This window comes from Aptenodytes patagonicus, chromosome 2 (assembly GCF_965638725.1).
Source record: "Aptenodytes patagonicus chromosome 2, bAptPat1.pri.cur, whole genome shotgun sequence".
NCBI lineage: Eukaryota > Metazoa > Chordata > Aves > Sphenisciformes > Spheniscidae > Aptenodytes > Aptenodytes patagonicus.
This window is the reverse complement of record NC_134950.1, coordinates 47,557,532-47,576,999: the sequence shown is the minus strand read 5'-3', so window position 1 is coordinate 47,576,999 and position 19,468 is coordinate 47,557,532. Positions and strand designations below refer to the sequence as shown.

The window sequence follows — 19,468 nt, the reverse complement described above, 5'->3', positions numbered from 1 at the left end:
CAATTAGGATTACATTGACATATGAAAGGCCAGACCCAAATCCCAAGCCTCTGTTCTCACAATTTTTTTCTGCTTGGCTCTGTGAATTTTAGGGGGTTTTTTAACTACTGTAGAATCTGGTAAAAATAGTCCCTGTGGAATGTTTATTTTCACCAGATTAGAAACTAAAACATAATTGATTCATATCTGCAAATGAATGTATTAGGATGTCTGAACTGAGAGAAATTACTTCTCCCAGTCATCAAGAAACACACTTGTACTGCCCAATTTTGAATGAACGTATTAGATGCAATGTTTCTTCTTCTTAAAAAATTATCCCAGCCTTACTATATCTCCCCATTGCAATGCACTGTTCTATTTAAATAGAAATAGGACGATATATTGTAAAATGTAAATTCAATATTATATTCTAGATCACAAAATATTATAGTCTAGAGCACAGTCATAGCGCAGTTATAATGCTTACAACAGGTACAAGCTACAAAAAAAAATCAATGACGAGTAAATGCATTCAAAGCTTCTCCTTCTAAAAATAAGACTTGATCACATTTATTACGATACCACTGTTATACTTACACTTCAAGAGAAGAAAAAGTATTTTTTGGTGAACAGATGAGCAGAATTTTCTTGGACTGAGTTTGGGACAACGGTTACTGCCACACCTTGGTTTCAGTATCTAGCCAGGAACAAAACCATTCTAGCAACTTCCATTCCTACTAATATTTTACAAACAGTTAAATTTTGGCCAATAAGTTTGGTGCTCCCCCGGTTCTCATTTTTATCTCTAGGAGCAACCAAGATGACTCTACTGCAATCTCCATTACATACTACTTTCCCCTCTGCAGCTGTGCATTCCCCAGCTCCTCTGCAGGACTCTGATTTTACCCGGCAGTATCTTTTAACGTTAGGATGACTACTTCTACAAAAGCTGAGAGCAATATCATTTCCCTTTAAATCTTTGTGATACATCGCTGAGAATTATCCTGTAACGCTCTTGCACCCGAAGGCAAAGCAGAACATTCATTGCTGTATCTTCAGGGTTCAAACCAAACCAAATGCCGAAGTACAGACAGCAGCCACTCCAGTCTTTGGTTCTGTACTCAGATCTCCCAGCTTTTGAAATAGGTTTGTGCTCTGGTTTGGGTTCTCCTCCAGCAAGAAGTGAACAAAATCATGCTCACCTAAAATTTAAGGAGGTTTAAAAAAATCTAAGGAGGTCACATTTTTTAGGATCTATCACCCTATGCTACATGGGCACAGTCAAGAATGTCGCTTTTCTTCTGGGAAAACCCTGCAACCATTAGAAGAACTTGTCTCCAAAGGAAGTTTTTCGCTGATAATACTCTCCCTTCAATTTGATAGCAGATGAATACCCAGGATCTCCTAAACCAAAGTGCAAGTGCACAGTAAAGCCTCTGCTCATCTCCCGTGCTGGACTCCAGAGTGCTGGGGAGGCTTTTCTGCCTCATTGTTTTCCTCAATATTACGATGGGAATGAAAACAGAGCCTCTGAACTGAATTATTGACTTCAGTTTCACATCTTTGAATTGTTTTTCTCTCATACCATGTTCGGTTTGCTTTTTAATTCTTAAGTTAGGTCATATAAACACTTTCATGAAATTACATTGAGGTTATGAACGAGAGATTATGATTTTCCTGCTATATCAAGCATAAGCAATACCTGAATTATAGAACCCAAAGATGGCAGATCCAACAGCACTCTGGCAACACACATCCTTTTTTGTTTGTGTAAAGGTTTGTTTTCAAGTCTGCTCCAATCTAAAGATTTCCCCTAAAGAGGCAGATGCAGAAGTCATTGCTTCCTTGGAGATCAATAAAGTTCATATTTATTTGAGATACAGCTTTTTTTCTGCCAACAGCAGCAAAACTAATTGTGAGCGGTTTTATTTTTAAAAACTGCAGATCATAATGCATTCAAGAGATGCCATCTTCCAATCGTTACGGTGATCATGGTAACCGCTCTCATTTTCAGCTTCTTAGAGAAATGCCTAGCTCCCTCGAGCAAGTACCCTTGGGAGAAAATGAGACAGCACTTGCATAAAATCATGTGCACAGCACAGAGATAAAGCCATGCTGTTGTTAGGCGGCATATGCTGCACAAAAATAATTTGTACTAAGTAAACCCTTCAATGTCTGCAAAGCTGTTTAATGAAAGATGTTATAATGAAAGATGTAAAAAAGAAGCAGATGCCTTTTGTATAGCCATCAGAAAAAAAAAACAAACTTGTTTTTCTAAAAAAAACCACCTCAAAATCCAAACATACTCATGTTAAATATAGCTATATATCCTGTAACATTTGGGGGTTTTATACAGATGTCTTAATTTCAGCTTTATTAATCAATATGTATTTTTAAATGAAAATACATGCTGTATTTAAAACAAATTCTTACATTATCATGTGCTATTTCTATTAAATAAAATTCTTACCTTAATAATTTCGTTCCAGATGGGCTGCATAATATACACAGATAAAGGATTTGTATCCACAGCACTGTACTGTGAGGAAAAAAGCAAACATGTTAAACAAAGCACTGAACAATGCATATTTTTCCATCACCGTATACCCTTCAGCATCTAAGAACAATCACTCTGAGTGTGACTGGTGTAAATTTATTTTATTCTGATGACCATTCATACAGTTTTAATTTAATTTAAAAGCACTGGCCTGGTTTACAATTACCTTGTTAGCAACTGTATGTACTAACACAAAGGTTTAGGCTGGTGAAAGGGCAAACAGTTCCGTAGTCACATTTTACTTCTAAATTCCTATTAATTTTACAAGTTATCCTATAAGACTCTGCATTTCTACCGTATTTTGGATTTAATACCTTTATTTGCCCTACTAGTAATGCATAGTCTGAGCAGCAGTTCATTGCTAGTACGTAGAAGAGATAGTGCATATGGAATATGGTTGTAAGTGGAATATCATCTCGCAGAGATACACAGCTTTTGACATAGTATAACAGTTGCTTTTGCACTACGCTAATTAATGTAAGGCAATGTTATTATAAAAATAAGCTCTACAATAGCACAGTTCATTACCACAATAAAATTTCTCTATTGGACAGACTTGTAAAAATATTGTAAGTGTTTTATAAATTCCAATAAGTACATATCTGTATCTTTTTCAAACAAAATATTTCAGAAATCCGAGCCCACCCCGAATTGCTGTTGTCTACCTTCTCCTCAGAGGACCGTATCAAGTTTTATCCTGCCTTGACACTGCAGAACACAGAACAATCTGCAGAAGAACGATCTTAACTGATAATACCACGCACTACGTTCTTGAGCCCTGGTGGGTCCACAGTGGAAGAAGTTAGTCATCACTGAGGTGGCACACGTAATTCTTTCAGAAATTCTTGGACTTTGAAAGTGCACGTATGTTATGTTGTTAGCACGATGCATATGACTCACATAAAGATTCAGATATATCTACATACAGCATTGTCCAAACATTGTGCACGGACACTGGGAATAAGATAGGGATGTGTTAGACCACAATTTGTCGAAGCTGTTCATATGCAGAAGAGCTGATGACAGAGAGGCTTTCACTTCACCTAACTTCAGCTAACAGCTAATTGTTCTCTCTATAGTTAGTAGGGTCGACCTCTCTTAGCCAACTACCCTTTGGATGAGATTGCGCTCTGGAAGTACCCGTTTCAAGTCATTAATTATCAAAGGAGCCTAGACACTTGTCTTAAACTTAGGCACCTTTTAGGTTACTGAAGTCTGGCAAGATTAATCTCAGTCTCAGTATGCCCATTCACCAAGCTTTTACACACACACTTAACCTGCACACGTCTGAGCTAAGAGCGTTCAGTGGACAAGTGCAAGCGGGACAAAAGACTAATGCAGCATGCCTCAGGTTTTGAACGCACAGTCTATGACTTTTCGTCTAACCTTTCTGAGGATATCAGGCTACGGAGTGCTTACGAACTCTTCCACACTTTTCCTTTTTCTATCTGCATACAAAGGATACGTTTTAATTACTTTCTGGACAAAACAAAGCATTTGCTTAGTTATTTTGTAATTTGTGGTTAAGTTTTAACCACAGATAATAAATGTAGTATACTTGTAAAATTATTATAACACAGCTACGTGTTGTGAATGCATATTGGCAAATATCCAAGAAACCACCTATCAGCTACTGGTCAGACCAGGCAGACTAACTTTCCACAGGGAATAAAATGTACAGTTTAGTGAAGTGCACATCACTGATTTTTTTTCTAAAAATATTGGAAGTGTCACTGAACTGTATCATTTTTCTCTGCTTCTGCCACCCAGATTACTTAAAACATGAGACAATTCTGTCATCAACAGCTTTTCTGCCAGAATATGTATTAGAATTCTTAAACGCATTACCTCAGAAAAAATGAATTTGCAGGTAAAACTAAAGTTTTCACTATTCTGTATGTATTTGCAGCTCCAGACGCTGTATTTTATACTGTATCTTTCAAACATTGATTATTACAACTGATTGATCTTTTGATGGTCCAGCTTGCATGCGAATTAACCCAGTCTGAACTGTCCATGGGCTTTGCTTATATTTATGCCAAATACAACAATAATACCAAGCCATACAATACCTATGCCAATAGAACAGTCAGCCAGTACTTAATTCACATGAGAATTATGGAAATCCTCTGAAAATGAAGAAAATTCAAAGTATCCATTAGCACTACTGAGGTTCCAGGTAATCAGGAATCTGCCCAAAGTTTCTCTGTAGCTATTGCCCATTTCCTTACCTCAACTGGTATTCAAAGACTATGTGAGGTACATGATAATTTTCTGACCAACAAATTCAATGAATTCAGCCATACCTGGATAAGAATGCACAAAGGTCAAAATATGTGACCTTCACTCCTGCTCCTGCTTTGGCTTTCTCCTTCTCCCCTCCACCCCAAACCTTCAAAGTCATGAATAAAATCACAAAATCCTAGTTAAATAACAACAGTAAAATGAGGCTTTCCACCCAATGTACTCACTGACTGTCCAGCACTACTTGCTTGCAGGAGAAAAAAAGGAAAACCAATCTGATTTCTTTAGAATTATTTTCTTACACAGAAAATATATATTTCTTAAATGGAAAATATAAGATATTAAGTAGTTTTCCAACATATCTCTATATAATAGACCCAAACGTAACACAGAGTCAGATTTTTGCTAGCTTGACAGTTTCCAAACTCAAGCACCAAAAATCAAAACAGTCCTTATTAAAAAAAAATTAGAATTACAGCCAGCTTCTGCCACCTAAAGACATTTCAAGACCCGTCACACTTCATCCTGTTCATTCCTATGTCTGTGGCTGAACCGTGGCCCTCCATGCGGGGAAGGAACATTCAGCAGATGTGCAGAAGAATGGAAATTTGCTCTTCCCTCGTCAGTAATCTGTTTTAGCCAGACCAAAGGAAACACCCGTGGAAAAAGCACCCTGCTAGTTTTCTGTCATGGCAAAAATAAAACTTGACAAATAAAATCTGCTATACAGTTTAACACTCTGCTTTGCTCTGCTCTCAAGAAGCTACTAACCTCAAGGCCATGAAATCCTCAGAAGTTTAATGTTCATGGCTGCTCAGAAAGGCAAATCACTGAGTAACATGCCGACATTACGATCAATGAACATGAATGCGAGAGTGCAATGAACCTGATGTAAAAAAAGTACTGCCATTTGCTATTGAATAATTCTGTCCTTTTCAGGGCATTTACATTAAAAGACAGAAGTGGAGGATAAACCTGTTGGAGGTTTTTAAGCGCAAGACTGATACAAGTGCTAAGCACTCCCCAGCAAACACTTTCTGCGCTAGAAAAGGGATCTTGATTGTCCTTATACAAAGAAGAAGGGCTTGGATTAATCAGAAAGCTTCTGCTAATTATTTTTTAAAGAAGTTGTAATAGTTGGGAGGGAATGGCAGTAGTGAGGAAATAGGAAAAATGGTATGAACCAACTCCATCTTACTCCCAAGTTCAAAAATGCTTCTGCTGTTTTTTTTTAAATAGCTGATATCTCCTTGAAAGCCATCTGCTTTCCCTCTCTGTGTTTATAACGGCTTCTAGCAGAGCTAGAAATGAGAATACAGACAGCAGACACGTGCACACATACATGTTGACTCAGGCAGCACATGTAAAATGTGCTTTTACTCTGTGTTCCTGCATCTTAATCTCCATCCAGGTGATCCAGCGCAGCATCAAGTCTGTACTGGTCAGCTGTGTTAGAGGGAAGAGGAAAGATGAGAGGATTAAGGTGAAGGGGGGAAAAGGTATAAACAGTAAGAAAAGTAAGAGTGAGGAAAGAAAAGTAATTGAGAAAAACAAGAGAAAGAAAAATGAGCCAAAGCAAAGGTTTGGCTACACAGCAGAGAGACAGCTGTTCTGGAGCGGCAGAGCACAGTCAACCCACCCATGGGTCAAAAGCACTCGCAGTGACCAAGGCCTGCACTGCTAAATACAAGACCAACGGTACCTTCTGGCTCACATCCACACAGCTTAGAAATACCTCCCCTTATTGCAAACTGGTCACACCCACACCTCACAGCGCTTGGTGGAGGGGTTTTGGGCCTCGTTATCTGACCCCGCGCACCCAATACATTATTAGCACTGAGTATGTTTCAGTTCAAAGTATCTAAAACAATCTGGAGATTACGTTGTAACCCAGCAACACTGCATTTTCAGAACATGGAAGTGAGAGTTGTGTGTTGTGCATGTTCAAAGATCCAAATGTCCATGCTGGGAGAGTGCTGTAGGACGGCGAAAGCCAAAAAACAGTGCGTACCGCCTCCAGAGTGGACTATCTCCAAAACAAAGCCTAGCTATTGTCTTGGAGAGACCTTCCGGGAAAGAAAAAAGAACCAGGGAGTGAGCTAACCGTTAATCAGAGCAGACAGCTGGATCTTCACTGGGCTCCCTGGCCTTCTCCAGCCTTGCACTGTGGAGGTGTCCCAAGAATAAAATTTTGGAATGGCTACAACGAAGAGAAGAATATAAAGCATGCCCACACAAACTTCAGAGTCAGGAGAGAAAGCAAGTTGCAAGAAACGTAGTTGCAATTACTGCTGGGAGGCAGTTATTTTAACTCAAGCTGGTCCTTACGCTAACAGACTATTCCTTTTCTGTACTTAAATTAGCTTATTCCAGGTAGCACCGAACTGTGCCATACAGTCATATCCATTCAGAGACACAAACTGTTGTGAATTGTTCACATTTGAATTGTTGGCATCAAAATGACTCCGTAGGTTTTAATTTCATATTAGTAGCAACAAATTTGCAACACTTCACTTTCCTGCCGAGAAATCAGCAAATTTTAATTTTTCATTAACTTCATGAATCAGCACAGCATTTATTATCTCCATTGTATACACTGGAAGACTGAAGCACAGATGGGCTGTGATTCACCCTAAGAGTATATAGCAAAGGGTACAGCCACAATATTTTTAGAGGTGTCATATTTATATACATAATTTAAGTATAAGCAATACCAGTTTATTCAAATAAAGTCTGCCCATATTAGCTCAACTTTATACTTGAGTTCACTTTTACAAAAGGATATAAAGAAGTCTATTAAAAATGTAAAGGCTAAAAAGCTTCTTTCCCAGACAAACTAAATGTTTAAAACAGCTATATATCAGGTAGTAATCATGGTTTAGGTTGCAGTATATTGAATATATGGTTCTGTGATCCCTCTAATATTTCATGTGAAGTTAGATGCCTGTTATGGAAGAATACACTAGCTGTTCCCACATGGAAAAGATGAGAACCATCTAATGATGATGTAAGGACGCAGACGAAGAACATAAATACTGTGATAACTGCCCTTTTCCTGCAAGCAAACTCAGCCAGGTCAGGCACAGGTATGGAAGAGCCCCAGCTGTACGTACGTGCCGATGTTCTAACAACTCAGTGGCCCTGCAGGCTTGGGGAACCTCCTCTTAAGTCAAGCGTTCATTGTATTTGTGTTACCCATGCGAAAAAAATCTCTATCTATTAGTGAACGATACCCGGCAAAAGAACAAATGATGGAAAAGGGTGAGAACACGTAAAGAAGTTACTACAAATAACCAAGTGTTTGCCTCGCGATGCACCACAGCAGATGTACCTGTGCATGTCATTATCTCATGATGTGTATTTGATGAATTGAGGTAACCTCTGCCTAAAGGTAAAAGGATAAGGTACTTCATATTTTCTGTGGGGGAAGCACCAAAATGAGAGCAGCTGAAATGCAGTAAGTTCCCCACACATCTTATTCCACATAAATTATCTTGTTCCCTCACTCTAAAGTTGGTTCAAAGTGTTATCAAACTTTTAAAGTGTTATCAAAGTTTTAAATGAGCTTTGAACCTGTAGTTGTTTACATCTGTTCAAAATGAATGAAAAGGGGAGGGAAGGAAACAATTTTCTCCTCCTCCTAAATTAACTTCTCATGAAGATAGTAGAAGACAGCCTAAACCAGCTGAGAATCAATCCATTAAATTCAAAACAGGCAAAATTATGGTCTTTAAACAGGTGATCTATTGAAAATAATAACTCCACAGAGAGTGGTTTTCCACAATATTTGCATGATGATACATTGCCACAGTGCCACCTGGACTGATCACTCCTCCAGCACGCATAAATGCAAGTTTGTTGTCATTTGGCCTATACTTATATGCAGGGACCTACCTCTAGGATGGAAAATTTTGAGGGATCTGCTGATGGAAAAGCTTTAAAAAATTGATGTTCCACAACTTATCTTTGAAATAAAATAAAAAAAGATTTAAGCAGGTGATGAGGTTTTACTGTCTACCATGTATGACCCAGCAATCCCTCCCAGGGCCAGCACAGTGCGTGTTCCCATGGGCAGAGGCTCCCAGGTGCTGAGGGCAGCGGCCAGGTCCCAGCCCTGGTCCCTGGGAGCTTTCGGCTGAGCCTCTGCCAGTGGGACAGGACGGGCTGCCAGGCCCTGCCCTACCACCCCAGGGCCCCCACCGCCCCCAGCCATCATGGCACCCTGACAGCTACCAGTACTTTCCTACGGCTTCTTTTATCACATCTCCTCTCTGATTACGCAATTTCATGATATGCGTGTTTTGCAGCTGACAGGAAAGAGGATAGGAGGAATGAGGATGGATTGAGCAAGGAATATTCTCTTTTGCATTAGACAAGTTTTTTGTGGTTTTGAAGGCTGCAAGATGACCCTCCCCATCCAGGGCATGAACCAGTCGCTATTTAAGAGAGCTTGGTGGGAACTCTCCCTTCTGGGCAAGTTGAACTTTCGACATGCAACATGTCCTGGTTTCGGCTGGCACAGAGTTAACTTTCTTCCTAGTAGCTGGCATAGTGCTGCGTTTTGCATTTACGATGTTGATAACGCACCGATGTTTTAGTTGTTGCTAGGTAATGCTTACACTAGTCAAGGACTTTTCAGCTTCCCATGCTCTACCGACTGAGAAGGCTGGAGGTGCACCAGAAGCTGGGAGGGGGCACAGCCAGGACAGCTGACCCAAACTGGCCAAAGGGACATTCCATACCATGTGACGTCATGCTCAGTATATAAACTGGGAGGAGTTGACCGGGGGGCAGTGACCGCTGCTCAGGAACTGGCTGGGCATCGGTCAGCGGGTGGTGAGCAATTGCATCGCGCATCACTTATTTTGTATATTTTTTTATCATTATAATTATTATTTTCCCTTCCTTTTCTGTCCTATTAAACTGTATTTATCTCAACCCATTAATTTTACTTTTTTTTCCAATTTTCTCCTCCATCCCACTGCGGGGGTTGGGGGAGGAGTGAGCGAATGGCTGTGTGGTGTTTAGCTGCCTGCTAGGTTAAACCACAACAAACGTGAACTTTCCTTCTGTGGTATCTTACACTTCCGGAACCACACAAAAATTAAAGAATATACCGAATATATAAATATATTATATATAATATATAAATATATATACAAATATATATAAATATATAATAAAAAATATATATATTTATATATAATATATATATACTGAATATATAAAGAATATACTGAAAATACTGAAATACTGACACGTTTGGTAACAATTTTCCATCCACCTTTCAGATTCCTAGAATACATTAAATACATGGGTTTTAATTCTACTTTATATACATTTTTACAGGTTTGTAGATGTTATGGGACACAGTCTTGGGTTTTAACAAAAGCTTCACAAAGGGAAAGAAGAGAAGTACACTATAAAAAAACAACAGAGCTATACAACATTGTGGATGCCAAATGACTTCCATATGTTCAGCAGTTTAAAAGTGTTGATGTATTGCAAAACATAGTCCTGCTATTTCTAATAATAAAACTACTTTACGTTATATCATCATTTAGTTAATTATTCATACATAATGGCTTGGATTTAGTATCTCCTATTGCTTAAATAGTTTGGACTACCCTGCCTTTTTCCCCCATCCATATATATTTTTTTTTTATTAGGTCACCAATACCTAAGTCGAGGAGTTATAAGCCCCTAAGACATCTAGGGCTGAAGCATATAACGTACGAGTAGAAACTAAAGAACAGGGTTTGTAATTTAGCCTGGAAAAAAGTAGGTGGTGGTGGGCATGTAATTGCATCTTCAGATGCAAATGCTTGCCTCTTTGGGGGTCTGAGGTTGTGGACTCTTTATTAGCCGATGGTTGCGCTGTCTGTACTAGGGCTGGATGTAGCTGCACTGTGAGGGAAGAGGCTGCCCGAGTTGGGCTCCTGAGCAGTTCTCTCCCCCCTGACTTTGCCCCCTTCAGTTCCATTAGCTTGTGCATACCTACGGCTAGGAAATAGGGTTAAATTTTCCTTCCATCTTAAACTATGCCTCGTAAAATACTCAAAACCCAATGTGATGGTTTGTGCAATTCAACAATTCTGGTTGATATTACTAAGTCATCAGGAAGTTGTTATTACGTAAACTACTGTCCTGGGGATGCTTCTCTGGAAATGTACACTCATCATTCAGACCTCCCCATTTTCAGGAATCTTGACACACGCATTGGGCCACATGCCACATCCTGTCACTTAATGGAGGTATGTATGAACCCATGTCCATGAGGTCATGGGGCACGTGGAGCAGTGGGTCAGGATAGGCTGCTCTTAGGGAGTCATGCCTGCTGGTGACACATCCCCTTGCCTGAAGAGCAATGTTGTCGCCTCAAGACCACAGAATCATGGGTTGGGATCACAGGATAATTCAGGTGAGAAGGGACCTCAGCAGGTCTCTAGTCCTACCTCCTTCTCAAAGTAGGCTCAGCCAGGAGCTCAAACCAGGTGCTTGGTGCTTTATCCAGCTGGGTCTTGAAAAGCTCCAAGGATGGGGTCTGCACAACCTCACTGGGAAACCTGTGCCACTGCCTCCCTGTGTTCTTGAGGAAAATTTTCTCCTTATATCCAGCGTGAAGATGTCTCGTCTCAGCTTGTGCCTGTGTCTGTTGTCTTCCCAACATGCACTGTTATAAAGAGCCTGGCTTCATCTTCTCGAGGACTTCCGCATAGGTACTGGGGTCTGCTGCTAGATGCCCCTGAAGATGTCTCATCTCCAGGCCAAACAAGCCCCAGTCCCTCAGCCTCTCCTCACAGGACAAGTGCTCCAGCCCCAACTACTCTGGTGGCCTCCACTGAACTTGCTCCAGTTTGTTGACATCTTTCTTGCATTGGGGACCTGAAACTGGACACAGTATTCTAGATGTGGCCTAGTAAAGGAGGAAAATTACTTCCCCCTTACTTAATGGGCTGTGCTCCTGTTAATACAACCCAGGATGCTGTTGATCTTCTTTGCTGCCAGGGCACACTGAGGGCTCATGTTCAGCTTCCTGCCTGCCACAATCCCATTTTGCCGGGAGTAAGGGGCTGACGGATCACAGGTCTGCAGAGTAGCTATGCTTGAAATGTGGGATCTATGAGAGACATCAGAGACACGCTACAGTTGAGAGAGAAGCACTTTTTGGGGCAAGAAGTCATAATGTGCTGGCCCCAAGAGTTAGGTTCTTGCTCACTATGTGAGACTAGATAGATCTGATTCTTTACTGACAGGACCGTAAGCACCCAGACCAGGGAGAGGTGGAGAGGGGATAACACTGGAAGCCAGCAACCATCTTTCAATTAACAGTACTTACATTAAAGCTGCTGACTAACTTGTCTTCAGGAAAAGGCTCTATTTAATGGGACACCTCCAAACACTTAACAGTGAAACCAAAATGATGTAAAAGATCACAGAAACACGATTAAATATTGAGCAAGGGATAACAGAAGGCTGATGCACATTTGTTGCTGTAAAGGGACAAAGCTAGAGGCTGGCCCAGATCGGCAAAAGTACAAATCCCGCTAAAAAGCAAGACCTGCACACCCCCAAGGAACTGCACAAAAAGATCCTTAACCATTCCTATTCAAAGATGCTCTAGCATGGTAAGGAAGTTGATTTCTATGTATTTTTTCTGTAGATTTGTCTTCTACAGTTGGTAAAGGAAAAGACAGTAAGATTCTGTGCCACATCTGTGTGTGCACGTACAAACACGTGTGTTTTCAGAGGTGCCAGCAGCCCTTTAAAGATCAAACAGTAGACTGAATTCCCCCACAGCTGGAGCTCTGCCAGAGTGTATACCTAAATCTCTGGGGAACCCAAAGAAACTGCTCTAGGCACAAAAGGGCAGACAGATTAAAAGTGGGTTGCAGTTTTCATGAGGGATGCTAAACAGGGGTTCTGTACCACATACGCTAAACAGTTGTGTGATCTAGTATCCTGATGCATGAGAGAGGAGATATTTCACAGAAAGATGCAAAAATCCAATTCCTCCCTTTACAAAACCACCCTTATAAGAATGGTTCCCCTAGATTTACAACAAATAATCTACATCCAAATCACAGATACATCTTTGCAATTAGTCTTCTATTAAAACACAGATGAATAAAAAAATAAAAAATATGTATGAGTACATAAACGTTTATATATGCAGATCCTACACATAAAAATCCAATAAGCATTTCAGAACACTAACAGCTCTTGATAAAGCAATAAAATGAAATTATGTGGTTGGTATTTGCACTTTTATGAGACTCAAAAAGGCATACAACTCTTGATATCCAGTGCATTTGTCCCAAAAGTGATCTAATGAACCTTTGTAAATTCATGGGTGTAATGTGGCACTCAAAACCATGTAGAATTACACCATCATTGGGAAAAAAGTCCTGCGGCAAGTAATATCAAATGCAGCATCTCTGTGATGTGATTTCATTATGTTGTTGGCTCATTAGCATATGATATGTAGAAGGAAAATAATGATTACAAAGCTCTTGAAATGCTACATTATGTCAGCTACCATTACAACAGGATGAGGAATAAGAAACGGTGTGGACACGAAGATGGTCTTTCAGAATTATGTAATGCCCATGACTCTTCTACACATGAATACAGTGACAGAAGATGTAAGGGTAATGAATGATTTGTTTTATTTCACATATTATTCAACAACTTTTAATTACACCCCCAGTCTTCCAATCCATCAAAGTAATAAGAAGACGACTGCAAGATTTTATTTGTAGAACAGCGGGCTGTTGACTCACTGGTTTTATGGAAGGTGGAAAATGTTAGTTTTCGCTGTCTCAAATATTCAAGGGCTTTATTAAACTGAGGTGGTTTGCAAAAACTAACTACAGCAGATAAAACTGATTATAACTGTTTTTAAGTAATATTTGGAATTAAATTTTAGGAAAAAAGCCTAAAAATACCATCTGCAAAAACACTATATAATAAACACTGTACTCAGCATGTACCAAATTGTCCATGCACAATCATGAACAGTATTAACTGTCTCCTAAGAAGTTCCAGATAAATACACAAATGAAAGTCTTCTGTCCTAAATTTTCAAAATCATGTAAAATCCTTGTGCTACCGGAGTTGAAAGCAAAACTCCTGTTCAGTCAATGTGAGCAGAACCCATTATGTTTCTAAATCTCATGGTTACACAGGTAGCCTTGGAAATGCATAAAGACTTAATAGAAATCCAGATTTGTATTTTTCCACACTGGACCGATCCTGAACTTCCAGAAAGTAATTCTCTAGATTATACTCAACACACTTTGCTCTTTTGGTATGAGTCAGTATGAGAGATACAATCAAGCCTTGAAACGTAATCATCATACGTCTGATCTTGTTTCTCTAACCTACCAAAACGAGGGCTGGGATGTAACTTGAGAGGTCTTCTAGTCCAGCGCATTCACCTAATGCAGGATCAAGTTTAGGAGACGTTCAGGAAGCAGATCAAGTTACCGTGAGGTAACGAGCCACTGGCTTCCAATTGCTTGCGATAAATGACCATGTCGGCAGATTAAAATAGAACACATTATCCAAAACCTTCAGGATAAAAAAAAGCAGGACACGTTATTCCAGCTGATACCTGATCAGTACATCAGCTACAGCAGTATATGTAACCCTTTGACATATCTGTGACACTTCACACTTGAGAGCCTTTTTCTCTTTATTATAACAGCCACAACATTGCTGACACACTGATCCCCAGGTATCTTTTTTGCAGTCTGTTGTCTCTTATTTTATGTTCGAAATGTTGATTTTCTTTCCCATTGTACCTTGTTTCCTGAATTCCTTCATATTGATTTCTGGCCATTATATCCCTTTTTCAAGAACATTTTAAATCATAAGCCTATTCTTCAGAGTGCTTTAGTATCACATGAAAATTTTACAAGAGTAATCTCCCTTCTGTTAATTAATGAGAGTATTGAACAGCAATGGAGCTGGGACAGAGAAACAGCTCTGTAGGTAGGATCCCATTTGATAGAACCTCCTACTTTGACAGAGAACTTAAAATTACTCTGTAATGTGTTTCCTTTTTACACTGATTTCATCTTACTTACCTCTACCTACTTTAATATGAGAATGTGGGACAGTATCAGAAGTCTCACTGAAATGAAACCGCATAGACCTCATTTACTGCCCCCCCTTCTCCGCACAGGCTTAGAGGATAAAAAATTTCTAAAAAAAATGGCTTGGAGGATAGAAACAGTGTGGACATACCAAGATGAAAATGTGGAACCTTAGACCTTAATTTTTAATGTTATCTCTGATATTTTATATCATATTTTCCAAGGCCTATTCTTTGAGTCAAGCCTCTGTAGTTTGTCCTTTGATCTCTTTTATTCTGAAAGAGGATAAGGTGTCAAAGTTTTCTGGCTTGGAAAAGCCAGAAGGTGGCTTTTCAGCGCATAGGCGCATAGGTGCTGTAGAAAAGCTGATTCAAGGCAGATTTGCAAGGGAAATCCTCAGATCGCAGTGATGAGAAGAGGCAATGGCAACAAGAGCTCATCATTAACATTATTGCATCCTGGTGAGAAGAGGAGGATAAAAGTAAAGAACCAAATTCTGCTTTTATTTGTACTCATCATCTGGCTGCCTCCGAACTGCTTGTTTCCAACAGAAACCCAAACAGGTGGAAAAAGGCAGCTCTGTAATTCCATGGGTGCTCCTCTAGAACTGCAAAGCGGTGGTAACAGAAATCTCAAAGTCAGAACGACATGACTGAAGTGCTACAATTGCAGTTGGTTGTAGCATTTTGGCTGGGTCACTCTATTTCCTAGGGAACAGCACAAAATCCAAGTATCAGCTTATTCAGCTCTACAGTTGCAGCAAATCACCTGAGCGTGCAACTATCCTGAAATCAGTACCTGCCCATCTGCCCCACAGGCAAGAAGGCGGCAGAATTATCACAGCAGCAAGACCCAGGGTCACATCTGAACTGTCTCATCAACACATCTCCACCTGCTCTTTATGTGCTTTTGAGTGGAAAAAGGAAAACTGAATCTCTGAATCCTCATTAACATGCAGAACAAACGGGAATACATTTGTAAAGTGAAATAGCTTGCCCTAAGGATCCGATGTCCATGCTATAAGGATTTCAGAAGGTTTTATATTGAACTGGTTCTCATATGATACCATGGACTGAATGTATTGGGTGTACTTGTGCATTCCTAGTATATTTGGTTTAGCTTCATCCAAAGGGGATGCATTTTGTGTGCTCTGTGGTCACTCTGTGATGTAAACCAAAGCTTGGTAATTGGGGAAAACGTGCTTCAAAAGCGTAATATACATGGACCTGACAATGCTAAAGGGTGCTGAAGTCTTTGCATTCATTAGGTCTGCCATTCCCTTTGCAAAGAACTGCACTGGTTTTGTTGCCAAGGCCCTCCTCCAACTGCGAACAGGAGACACAGTGGCTGAGACATACAATTGCAGCATTCATGGCAGAGAAATGAGTTCAGCTGTGTGAAAATTTTGAAAATTGAACAGTATTTTTTTCAGGCCAAATTTACCTTTATGAAACAGAGTTGATTACACAAATTCTTCTTTTAAGCTGCATTATGATCAGCTCCCGGATCAGCTCAGCGGATAAATTATGCAAAGTGCGGAGCATATTAAGCCACTGATACTAGTGCAAATATAATGCTGCAATGTGATGCACAATGGAGAGATGGATGCCTCTACCTAGTCTCCTAGGCATGCTTCAGGTCTGGAAGCAACACATTGTTTTAGCTCAATATTGAACATGTGCTAATAAATCCTTCCACGGATTACCTAGCTTTTCATAGGGCCAATCCATGTATCCCTCCACTGCACTCTAGAGCTGGGTCCAACAGAAAACACACTACAGAGATAGCCAGCTGGTTGTAAAAAGAGGTAACTCATGTCTGCTGGGCACAGTAATCTGAGTTTAGCGCCAGTCCTGTTGACTTGGCAGCAATCTCGGCAGCAATCTCCTCAGCGGGGCTGGGAAGATGGAAGAGCAGGATGAGGTGAGGCTGAAGGGGAGAACAGAGGAGATGGCAGCCAGAGAGCAATAAGAGGTTGAAGAGCATGTCTCAGGCCTGGGAGGTGGTGAGAACAAAGCTGTGGTTGTGGTAGCAGCCCTGGGCATGGGAGGCTGAGGTGAGGAGGCAGGGAGGAGATTGTGGCAGTGATTAGTGTCTCCTTGCCTCTCCTTACCGCACTCCTTTTGCATTTTTGGAGGACTTTAACCTATTGTGAGCAGCACTTCAGGAATGGGCAGACCTGCCATGTCCTCCTGCAACCTGGAGCACCAGGAAGATGGTGCAGATACCCCACCAGCTTGGCAGCACTGACCTCATGCAGTTGTATTTCTCTGGGTGTAACCTGTGTCATTTGGATTTATTTATTTACTTCCAGGATGTCCCAGTCCCAAGTCACCTCAGATAATAGATAACTGACTATTTGATTTCACCTTTCTAAAACCTGTACTTACCATATTTTTCCAGAACATAGTTGAACAAATACTTCTCAAGTGTGTTGGCTGATTCCTATAGTTAAAAAAACCAACCTACCTAAAATATTTTCTGGCCTTTGCAATGCTCCCAAGAAACCAAAGTAATATTAATATACTCAATTGAAATGTTTCGATATGTGATTCTGTCTTTGGGTAATCATTTGCCCTGTAATTCATAAATAGTACACAATGATTACAAGTTTTAAAAAAATTTTACTTTGATTCTTCCCCATATGCATTTGTTTGCAGCTACTTTCATTCAAGTGATAAGGAAGAACGTAATACAAGTGTTCCTTGTACTTGTACTACAAACTCAAATATTTCAGGAAAGTTACTTAAGTAATAATGTCTGTTTATGCTAAAAATAGCTTTTTCTTTTTCCTCCGGTGATCTCAGTCAAGACTGCGGCTCCACTCTTCAAGCACAGGCCTGTGCAACTTACGCCCAGGGGCCAGATGCAGCTTGCAGCATGTTTTATCCCACACTGGAGACACACAAACAGGTTGGTACATTTTAACAACCTGCTGTGCATAACAAGTGCCTGGTAAGTGACCTGGAGAAGGCTCTTGAAACCACAGTTCCTCCACCATCATTCACCCTGCAATGAGCAGGCAGAACTGCTGGCCCGGGGAAGGGAAGGGCTTGGTAGGAGCCAGGAGAAGCTGAGCGCCCTGGTTGGAGGCCAGGCTGGGAGGGCTCGTGGTAAAAGCAAGGAGGCAAGAAGCATGGGGAGCACGGGGTAGAGGCTGCTTTGGGAAACTGAACATAAAATAAAAGGTTGGGTGGTGTGCTGGTGGAAGCTGGCGTGTCCCCCACGCTCATAACAGGGAGCGGGGTGAGGGTGTGTGAAGAGGGTGGCATGGCCCATCTCAGACACCTGCACCTCAACTATAAAGCACATTTGGATGATCCCCTGCAACACACCTGCAATGTCCTGGGAACAAAACCCAGGTATCTCATAAGGCCGCAACATAATGTTGGTAAATCAAAATACCTAACGATCCACCCATTCCTTTGAATTCTGCTGGCCTGTTATTTGCAAACATGAGGTTTAGTTCAAGTCATTTAAAGTAAGCTTTTTCCCTGGCTTTCTTATTTATTTCTCAAAGCCCTAAAGCATTCCTGCGTATGAAGAATTTGCACAGAGCCAGCCAAGCACCATCAGTGCGCACTTTCTTACAGAAACACTGAACTACACCCAGCCTATGTTTCTTTAAAACGTGCAGGGCTTTTAAAGGTGTTGCTACTCACTTAAAACCCAGTTAACTTTGTTTCCACCGAGACCTGCCGCTTCGTAAACACCCAGTTCCTATCCTCGTACTCGCTTGATGTGAGCAAGACCCCGGCCAGGTAAAGGACACCCTGCGTGCGGGTGCACGCTGACCGAGCGGGCACAGGTAGGAGCCCGGCGGACCCTCCAGAGGCGGAGGGACGGCCGAGCCGGCCGGGGCCGCGGGCAGAGCAGAGCCGGGCGCTCAGCCGCGGCAGAGCGGAGCAAACAGCGCCCGGAGCCCTCAGGAGCCCAGACGCGCCAGACCGGCAGGACCAGCCGCAGCAGGGGCCGCCGCGCCCAGGCGGCCGCCCGCCGCTGCCCCCCGCCCACCCCGACCCCCCGGGTCTGGCCGTTACCTTGTACTGGCGGAAGCCGTCCAGCTGCCGGCCGCTGACATACCGCCACATCGCCCCGCCGTGCGCCGCGCCGCGCCGCGCCGGGAGGGAGGGAGGGAGGCGGCGGGGCCGGGGGCGGGCGGAGGGCGGCTCCCCGGCCGCGCCCCTCGGGCTGGGGCCTGCCCCCCGCTGCCGGGCATCCGCGGGGGCACTCGCGTCCCGGCGCGGCGGGGGTGCGAGGGGCTGGTGTGCCCAGCGGGGCTGGCTGCCCGCCGGCGGTGGCCTCTCCCCGGGCGGCTCCCGCCCGCCCACGCCCGTGGGACCGGGCGTTTCCCCGTGGCCCCAGTCCGTTGCTCCGGCCTCGGTGCCAGCCTGCCATCAGCGTCTTTTACAAACCTGTAATTTCCCCAGGGTGCGCGGTACCGGGGACAGGCTGCAGCAGCCTCCCGTGGTCGCAGCGAGCCGTAATCCAAGTAACCTTGCAGTATCAGGCCCCGAAACTATTTTTCTGGTTAAAGGTGTATTAAAGATGCCGTGTTTATAGTATGCGCGAAGATGTGCCTGTGAAG

The 19,468-nt window shown here is 42.0% G+C and overlaps 1 protein-coding gene across 2 annotated transcripts in view; it reads right to left on the bottom strand.

The window, feature by feature from the left end:
• Nucleotides 1-18,986, bottom strand: part of LOC143156380 (ethanolaminephosphotransferase 1-like) — a 58,659-nt gene extending 39,673 nt beyond the window's left edge. The window contains exons 1-2 of one of the 2 annotated variants that reach the window (XM_076329740.1): nt 18,921-18,986; nt 2,450-2,518 (exon numbers count right to left, since the gene is read on the bottom strand). In XM_076329740.1, coding sequence (XP_076185855.1) covers nt 2,450-2,518; nt 18,921-18,971 — 120 coding nt within the window. In that variant the 5' untranslated portion in view covers nt 18,972-18,986. Of the gene's footprint in view, nt 1-576; nt 677-2,449; nt 2,519-18,920 lie in introns of those variants that run through there. The other variant, XM_076329741.1, reaches the window with a different exon arrangement.
• Nucleotides 18,987-19,468: the final 482 nt, after the last annotated feature.